The sequence below is a fragment of the Limulus polyphemus genome, unplaced genomic scaffold (assembly GCF_000517525.1).
Source record: "Limulus polyphemus unplaced genomic scaffold, Limulus_polyphemus-2.1.2 Scaffold5187, whole genome shotgun sequence".
Lineage (NCBI taxonomy): Eukaryota > Metazoa > Arthropoda > Merostomata > Xiphosura > Limulidae > Limulus > Limulus polyphemus.
The window spans coordinates 68937-79406 of NW_013670797.1; the positions used below are offsets into that span (position 1 = coordinate 68937).

General features: G+C 33.3%; 1 protein-coding gene across 1 annotated transcript in view; it reads right to left on the minus strand.

Moving 5' to 3' along the window:
* LOC106472243 (kin of IRRE-like protein 1) overlaps nucleotides 1–9836 on the minus strand; it is a gene marked incomplete at its 5' end in the record, with an annotated part of 13806 nt that extends 3970 nt beyond the window's left edge. The window contains 3 exons of the mRNA XM_013932872.1: nucleotides 1240–1485; nucleotides 5882–6172; nucleotides 9543–9836. Coding sequence (XP_013788326.1) covers nucleotides 1240–1485; nucleotides 5882–6172; nucleotides 9543–9836 — 831 coding nt within the window. The remainder of the gene's footprint in view (nucleotides 1–1239; nucleotides 1486–5881; nucleotides 6173–9542) is intronic.
* Between the last annotated feature and the right edge of the window lie 634 nt (nucleotides 9837–10470).

The window sequence follows — 10470 nt, forward strand, 5'->3', positions numbered from 1 at the left end:
TAAATGTTCTTACGTATACCGCAATGAGTCTACCTTTTAACTCCTGAATACCAAGATAAATGTTCTTACGTATACCGCAATGAGTCTACCTTTTAACTCCTGAGTTACTGGAGAAGTAGTTGCTGTAAACATTATCGTACTGCTTCTTCCTTTCGAATTTGAAGCGTAAACTTCTACTAGAAACGACGTAGACGGAGGAAGACTTGTAACGTGGAAGATTGGAGATGAGGTTCGAGTCATGTTACAGAACAGTCTTTCTTTTAGTGAGCTATAAATTTCTAGATGGAAAGTTTGGTTAAGTCCCCAGTCATACCCTTTCTTGCAACCCACAACAAACCCTCTTGCTGTGATGTTGAATAAGATGCAGTTACGTAAAAGGCCAGGCGTTCCTGTAATTTGAAAACAGTCAAGAATTTAATTTTATTAGACAAAACTAGCATAAAAAATCACACTGAAACTGTATCTCTCATTCTAGACAGAGTTCATTAATTCACACATAAGTACTTCCTAATATATGAAAAACCTAGTGTTTGTTTGTTGGGAATTTCGCCCAAAGCTACACGAGGGCTATCTGCGCTATCCGTCCCTAATTTAGCAGTGAAACGCTAGAGGGAAAGCAGCTAGTCATCACCACCCACCGCCAATTCTTGGGCTACCCTTTTACCAACTAATAGTGGGATTGACCGTCACATTATGACGCCCCCACGGCTGAAAGAGCGAGCATGTTTGGTGGGATGGAGAAAAACCTAGTGTCATTTGTTTTATGAACGTTGACCTACGACCTAACACTTGTAGAATAACTTTATTCTGTATAACCTCAAAAAGAACCTTTTTTTTGTGTGGGTTTTATTTTCTTAGTACTTTCAGAACGATGCCACATACCATATCGAGAAGCAACGTGGATTGGATAATGTATCACACCCTGTATTTCATTTAATATAATCCCTACACATTTACAATCTTCGCTTACTTGTTAAACTCCGCAACTCATATTTATCAACAACAAAGGTAGATTTAATTTAAAAAAGACACATTATTCCATAATTATAATGTAATTATATATTCTAAAATAGCATCATGTTCAAATGTATTCAAAACTATAATGAAAGAAAAAAATATTTGAAAATAATTGTATCGTATAGAAAATCAAAGACAGGGTTAAAAAAAGCACAAGAAAATAATTACAAAATACTCACCAGTATATATAATATTAAATTTGCAAGGGTTTTTTTTGCTCACCAATGACATTTGTTGCCCAGCAGAGCAACAGCCCGTAATTATTGAGATTTCTAGGTTTGTAATGGAGAATACTTGTTGTATCATTGAAAGTAAATGAATAAAGGTTCATCACTTCTTGTGAATTATTTAAAGACCAGTAGAATTTAACTTCTGATGGATTAGCATTTACGTTGCAAACAATGTTGACGCTTTCGTTCTTTGCAAGTCCATAGGTATTTTCACGATGATCAGAACAGACTGGAGTAACTGAAAATAGAAGTAAAATCACTGTAAACATTTATACACTACCGACACTTGTGTTTAAAATTTTTTGCTAAAATTATAATAAATAATTTATCAAAAACAACGTTTTATATTTACACAATAAAAACTTTTATTGAAGCCGTACGGCTTCCCTTTAAAACATCACATGTTTCTACGTGATGTACCTGTAGAGATTTTAAAGTGGAAGCCGTACGGCTTCAATAAAAGTTTTTATTGTGTAAATATAAAACGTTGTTTTTGATTAATTATTTATTATAATTTTAGCAAAAAAAAAAATTAAACATTGTTGTGGAATCCCCACTCTTGACAATATTAAATAAATTAAAAAATACAACAAAGATCAATGTTATAGAATTGTAAATAGATTATAAGTAAACTGTGTTGTAGGTATTTCTTCGTATTTTAGAAAACACAGTTTGCTCCTATATGTTATGGATTTCAAATAAGACCAAACATTTTGGTTAAACTATGAAGCGTAACGCAGGACATTTTGAACCATATTTCACCATAATGTATTTTGAAGAAAATAATTTATTATAAAACATAAATATTATTCGATTCGATATCTCCTGCTCAATTCAATGAAAATAAACTACACCAAAAGACATTGAGATGCTGATAGTTTACACTTTTATTGGACATCATCTACCCAAACAGACTATACCACATCATCACATACCATCACACTTTCCATTGAAATTCGAGTGGTTATACTAGTCCCAGTAGTATTGTGGTGAATATACTCGTGGATTCCACGACAGATAAGCCACGTACCAAACGTTTAGAATTCAACGTATTGGTTGTTAAAAGCTATTTCATGCAACATATTGGAACAAAATGTTCATATTTTAGCTGTATAGAAACTCTGAAGAGGTTCGATGAAACCAGTACTGTTGCTATAAGAGTAGTCGAAGTAGAAAGCCCAAACTAAGAACGATCTTAAAGTAATTCACGAGATGTTCTTTAGATGATACACGAAAATCCTGTAGAGATCTTGTCAATGAGTTGGTGTAAGCGCTGTGGTCTATATTATAGGTATGGTGTTTTGAAATGTCTTTAACTCATTTAGTAATTCTATACTTATATAGGAATTTCAAGGATATGCAGCATTGATGCAACAAAATACTTCTTGTGATGGTACACTGTCTGCTGATTGGCACAACCTACTCTTACCCATCATGCCATCCACCCGTGAACAAAACCCATTGAGTAGGGATTCTAGCACAACAGTGTTTTAAGCAAGTAGAAAATGTGGTGAAACGATACCTGGAAGTAAAAAAAAAAGGCCGATGAAACATTAGCAACAATGGCTTTGCCTGTACAAAGTCTGTATGTGCTCGTATGAAACAGCAGCCATACAACTTTGTGGGAAGTAATGCAGGACTTCTTGAACAGTCATACATTAATAAACTCATGTTAACACAAAGATTAACCCTCTGTTTAAACAACTTATTTCTTTACTTTTTATACTTTATCTAATGATGTATTTTATATACAATCAGTTTATCATTTAGTTGAAATTACTCATTATTTGTGACTGTTATATTTGTATAACCTTCGCGTTTCGATAATTATTGCCAAAACTGTATATATATGTGTGTGTATAAATCATATTTAACATTTGTATAACGTGACTGTCTGTTGATAAGGCACAGTTTTTAACATTTGATTATATATATATAATATTTTGTGTGAAATGTATACATGGAAACTCAAACTACATGTCTTACAGAATCGTCGCTTTGAAAACTTGGAAATTAAACCATGTAGCCATAAAATATTAATATAGTATAGCTTGTATATCAAACAAGGTTCGTAGCTTGTATATCAAACAAGGTTCGTAGCTTGTATATCAAACAAGGTTCGTAGCTTGTATATCAAACAAGGTTCGTAGCTTGTATATCAAACAAGGTTCGTAGTTTCTATATCAAACAAGGTTCGTAGTTTGTATATCAAACAAGGTTCGTAGCTTGTATATCAAACAAGGTTCGTAGCTTTTATATCAAACAAGGTTCGTAGTTTCTATATCAAACAAGGTTCGTAGTTTGTATATCAAACAAGGCTCGTAGCTTGTATATCAAACAAAGTTCGTAGCTTGTATATCAAACAAGGTTAGGAAATAAATAAAATGCCTCACATGTTGTAAGTTATATAAGACATAAAGTTATGTTGTAAGATATATAAGACATAAAGTTATATAAGATATAAAGTTATCTTGTAAGATATATAAGACATAAAGTTATATAAGATATAAAGTTATCTTGTAAGTTACATAAGATATAAAGTTATGTTGTAAGTTATATAAGACATAAAGTTATGTTGTAAGATATATAAGACATAAAGTTATGTTGTAAGTTATATAAGATATAAAGTTATCTTGTAAGATATATAAGACATAAAGTTATATAAGATATAAAGTTATCTTGTAAGATATATAAGACATAAAGTTATATGAGATATAAAGTTATGTTGTAAGTTATATAAGATATAAAGTTATGTTGTAAGATATATAAGACATAAAGTTATATAAGATATAAAGTTATGTTGTAAGTTATATAAGACATAAAGTTATATGAGATATAAAGTTATCTTGTAAGTTATATAAGACATAAAGTTATGTTGTAAGATATATAAGACATAAAGTTATATAAGATATAAAGTTATGTTGCAAGTTATATAAGATATAAAGTTATATTGTAAGTTATATAAGACATAAAGTTATGTTGTAAGCTATATAAGACAAAGTTATGTTTTAAGATATATAAGACATAGAGTTATATAAGACATAAAGTTATGTTGTAAGTTATATAAGACATAAAGTTATATAAGATATAAAGTTATGTTGTAAGCTATATAAGATATAAAGTTATGTTGTAAGTTATATAAGACATAAAGTTATATAAGATATAAAGTTATGTTGTAACACGGGACATATGAAAACACACCATAAAATACCAATAAACTTATTGTATCACTTGGATTGGGGTGTTTGTTTGTCTGTTTTGTTTTTTAATTTCGCGCAAAGCTACACGAGAGCTATCTGTACCCTAGCTTAGCAGTGATAGACTAGAGGGTAAACAGCTAGTCAACACTACCAACCGCCCACTTTTGGGTTACTATTTTACTAATGAATAGTTGAATTGACCGTCATAATAAAACACGAATGGAAAGGCGAGCACTTTTAGTGACGGGGATTCAAACTGTAACCCGCAGATTGCGAGTCGAGCTCCATAGCCACCTGGTCACTTCACCTCTATTTTACTAACAACATGACCACTTCACCTCTATTTTACTAACATACTGGCCACTTCACCTCTATTTTACTAACCACCTGGCCACTTCACCTCTATTTTACTAACCACCTGGCCACTTCACCTCTATTTTACTAACCACCTGGCCACTTCACCTCTATTTTACTAACCACCTGGCCCCTTCCCCACTATTTTAATAACAACATGGCCACTTCCCCTCTATTTTACTAACCACTTGGCCACTTCACCTCTATTTTACTAACCACTTGGCCACTTCACCTCTATTTTACTAACCACCTGGCCACTCCACCTCTATTATAAGTATAAAGTATTTAGTTTTGTAGGTTATCTGATTTTAATGTAACTTTATAGACGAAATACGTTAAGTGTGAATATAAACAATGTTTCTATTTTATAATGAAATTTTCGTTAGAATTTTTCAAAATTTAGTTTCTAATGTATCTTAAATCTGTTATTTTTAATTGATAGAGCTATAATGTTAGTTAATTGCTATATTGGACTATCTGCTGTGTCCACTAGGGAGAAATGAACCTCGGATTTTAGCCTTAATGTATAAATTATTTATATTAATTATTGCGAATGTTTTTAAACAATACATCTTGGCTGGCGTATAAAAACCCTAATAAATTCATATACCGATCGTCTGTCAGAAAAAATTCACCAAACATCCACACAATACTGATCTGAAACAACAAAACGACCATGAAACGTAAGTAACTTTAGGCTTACCGATAAATAGCTCAAAGTTTGAAAACTTTAACAAAGTTAATCTGTTATTTTTATTCTTTAAATAATTCAAATATTATCAGAATAAGTTATGCAAATTCACCTTGTAGAATCAAGAGCATATAAAGATAGTTCATTGTAAAAGTTTTAAAACTAAAGGAATGGGCGTTAGTTTCTGTAAACTATTCTTATTCTTGTTGAAGTAATTTTCAAAATTCAAAGAAACTGTAGTGATTTTTGAGTCTCAAGTTGTTAAGATTATCATCATAGTTTAGATACAAACAATGTACCTTCCAAGTATTAAGTATACCTTCCAAGTATTAAGTATACCTTCCAAGTATTAAGACGTTATACTGACACGAGTTACATCTACTACTTACATTTTAGGTTTATGTCAATTGTGTTACTTCTTCCTAAACCCTGGCTGTTATACGCCATACACCGATATTCTCCTCTCCACGCAAGCCTAATGTGCTGTAAAACCAAACTTTGGTTGCTCATAATGATTCCTTCTTCTTGCTTGTTTCTGATTGGAATCCCTTCGTGTAGCCAGATAATTTCATCAATCCAAGGATTGGCCTGAATATGACATTCAAAGTACACATCCTTTCCTTCAAATATGTTTTCCAGTTGAATGTTTGATCCCAGTTTTAAAGTAACCTGTGGAACATCTCCGGAGATAACATTTGGTTATGTTAGTATAGTGAATCCATTGTGATTGTCTATTGCTATTTCTTTAGAGTTATAAACTATGAATCAAATATGCATTTAATATTTTTCCTTCATGACAAAACATCTTTTAACGAGTTCATTTTATTGGCTAAAAATTGTATAATTAATGAATAAATGTGCTAACGTTGTTAATATTTTAGTAAGATATAATCTTTAAAAAAAAAAACTCACCACAAAGTCATCCAATAACCCAGAACGTATTGTTTATACACAATATATGTTAAAATATCTACTTCCTAATAATACGTTTAAAGCAGTAAAATCTGTGAGTAGATGTTACTGAATATAATAATTATAGTTAAAACATCAATTTAGAACATAAACCATGGTGGAAGTTAAGAAAGTAGTTTTACAGAAAGGAAAAAAAAAGTTAACTATTATATTCTATACCTCACAAATTGATGTCCTTCAGAAAACGTATTGTAGATGCTCAATAATCTTTTAATGAGAAAATAAGGTGAATAATAGGCTTAGTATTTAGCCATTGTTACATTAAGGGTATTTTTTGGTGTTCTAAGTATCATAAAAAAGCATTATTAAAATACAAAATTATCATATTTATTCATCTACATGTTTGGTCATTACTAAATCCTAGACTAGGCGCTTCGCAACAACATATGGAGTTTGATGCTAATAATTCTTTGTTTGTTTTAAATTTCGCGCAAAGCTACACGAGGGCTATCTGCGCTAGCCGTCCCTAATTTAGCAGTGTAAAACTTGACGGTCATCACCACCCACCGTCAACTCTTGAGCTACTCTTTTACCAACGAATAGTGGGATTGACCGTCACATTATAACGCCCCCTCGGCTACAAGGGCAAGCATGTTTGGTGTGACGGGGATTCGAACCCGCGACCTTCAGATTGCGAGTCGAGCGCCTAACCACCTGGCCATGCCGGGCCTGTTATTAATTATCTTATTAGTTTATTTATCATTCAAATCCTAGACTAGGTGCTTCGTAACAACATATGAAGTTTGATGCTAATAATTATCATATCTCTGGATGATTTTCTGCCTTGTTCAGATCTCTGGATGATGGTCTGCCTTGTTCAGATCTCTGGATGATGTTTTGCTTTGTTCAGATCTCTAGATGATGTTTTGCTTTGTACAGATCTCTGGATGATGGTCTGCCTTGTTCAGATCTCTGGATGATGGTCTGCCTTGTTCAGATCTCTGGATGATGTTTTGCCTTGTTCAGATCTCTGGATGATGTTTTGCCTTGTTCAGATCTCTGGATGATGATCTGCCTTTTTTCTGACCAACTGTGCCATTGGATAGGAATCGGTCTCACACTTTGTTAACGACACTTCGAGACACTTGTGGCCATCCGGCGACAGAGTTGTGTAATTGGTTGGCTTTCATTCTTCCATATTGGTGAAACATTCTTTAAGGCCAAGGCACTTTTTACAAGGAACAATCTACATTCTGTGATTTACTTCAAAGTGATAACTGAAACAAGACTATTGGAGACCACTGTATACAGCACAGGTCAGTCCAAGTGACTGATTATCAAACGCCTGTTTATCACGACAAAAACTGAGGGGGAGCTACTGATATTATTTTATAAACATTGTCATAGCTATAATATGAAAAATGGCAATTATCCATCAATAGGTTTGTTAAGTGCGTTTATATTATTTAAATAATATTAATGGTATGTCATTATTTACTAAGTCCACCTTTTTAAGCCTTTAGAAATATCCTCCGTTGAGAGAGTGGCATTTGAATCTGTAATTCCTCTGTATTGCGCCCCTAGTGTCTCAGCGGGAAGTATGCGGGCTTACGACGCCAAAAATGAGGTTCAGACCCACATGGTAGGCAGAACACAGGTAACCCATTGTGTAGATTTGTACTTAACAATAACAAACCAACATTTGTATTGTATCACGTCGGGTATCTTAATTAAAGGACTTAACAATAACCAAACAACATTTGTATTGTATCACGTCGGGTATCTTAATTAAAGAACTTAACAATAACCAACCAACATTTTTATTGTATCACGTCGGGTATTTTGATTAAAGAACTTAACAATAACCAACCAACATTTGTATTGTATCACGACGCGTATTTTAATTAAAGAACTTAACAATAACCAACCAACATTTGTATTGTATCACGTCGGGTATCTTAATTAAAGGACTTAGCAATAACCAACCAACATTTGTATTGTATCACGTCGGGTATTTTAATTAAAGGACTTAACAATAACCAACCAACATTTGTATTGTATCACGTCGGGTATTTTAATTAAAGGACTTAACAATAGCCAACCAACATTTGTATTGTATCACGTCGCGTATTTTAATTAAAGAACTTAACAATAACTAACCAACATTTGTATTGTATCACGTCGCGTATTTTAATTAAATAACTTAACAATAACCAACCAATATTTGTATTGTATCACGACGCGTATTTTAATTAAAGAACTTAACAATAACCAACCAACATTTGTATTGTATCACGTCGGGTATCTTAATTAAAGGACTTAACAATAACCAAACAACATTTGTATTGTATCACGTCGGGTATCTTAATTAAAGAAATTAACAATAACCAATCAATATTTGTATTGTATCACGACGCGTATTTTAATTAAAGAACTTAACAATAACCAACCAACATTTGTATTGTATCATGTCGGGTATCTTAATTAAAGGACTTAACAATAACCAAACAACATTTGTATTGTATCACGTCGGGTATCTTAATTAAAGAACTTAACAATAACCAACCAACATTTGTATTGTATAACGTCGGGTATCTTAATTAAAGGTTATATCTTTCGATATATATTGACTTTAGGCTTCACTGCTATTTTTTGCAAGTTTTCAGGTTTTACATCTTGTAACATCCTGTCACCGATCCTATTGTTAGACGTGTATGTCAGAAGCTATTTATTTTTGCTATCGAACTAGTTGATGCTACACAACCAGTGTCGTGAAATCGGTCTTCATTACATCCTGCCTGTCATTCGCAAGAATTATTTAGAGACTGACTTATACTATCACCTTATCTAAAGAACAGTTTGTTAAATTTCGTGCAAAGTCAGCCGAAAACTATCTGGACAAGCATTCCCTAATTTTGAAGTGATAAACTAAAGGAAAGGCAGCTAGTTTACGTCACCCGCCGTCAACTCTTGGGCTACTCTAATTGAATAGCGGGATTTGAGCGTCACTGTTGTAACGAACCCACGGTCCAACAAAGTTCCATAAGGTCGGTAATTAGTGTGCATGATGGCCGGTAATTATACACACACACACACATATAACTTAACTGTTCCAAACTACGAGTTATTAACACTTACAGAGGACATTCAGTATCCATCCATATTCTATGCCACTATTGGGGACAAAAGGGTTTTCGGCTTCACAAGACAGATATCGGCCATTATCTTCCATCTCAGGTGTAAAGGTCAGTGTGCTGATGGTGTAGTTTCCATCTCTCACAGCGGTTGTAAACGAGGTCACTCTTTTTCTGTCTCTCCACCAGTGGATGTTCGCTGCTGGTCGAGAGCCAACAGAACGACAGATTATTTGCGTTTTTTCTCTTGCCGACAGAAAACGGTGTTCTGATATTATTTTAACTTCACTGGGCCCCACTGAAAAGCAGTTAAAAATTCGTTATTTTAAATTGCCATTCACACAGTGACAAGTAGTTGACTAACTTCTTGATAGGAATCTCAAACACAGCTACAACATGCATTAATTTAACTTAAATGTTTGCTCATTATACATACAAGCATCTTCTGTGTGTTACATTTAACACTATAAGGAAATGCTAACGAGAAGAAAAAACGAATACAATCGTGCTTGCAGATACCCGTTGAAGTAATCTTCATTAAAATAGTGATTATAAATATATAATGTACAGTCAACTCAATCCCTTGGATCAGAGCGCGTATGCAATAACTTTGAAGTCATAACGGATAATCTTTTAGTAGAACTATTTTTAGGGTGGTTTTATTTTGTTTCTACTTTTAGTATTAGTAGAACTTTTAAAGGTAAGTGCCTTCCCACAACTGGCTGCAGACAGGTGAAAGGCAGTAGGAGTTGAGACATTGTGGGTGTAAGCACTCAACTCCCCCACCCTTAATTGATGTCCATGCCTGCTAACTAGTTTTTCATAAGCTTTTGGATTTTGTCTGATAGATAGGATATCCACAACACTTTTGGGAGCTATCACCACAGACAATTTCCGTTATGACTTCAAGGTTACGACTGGAAATAACAATG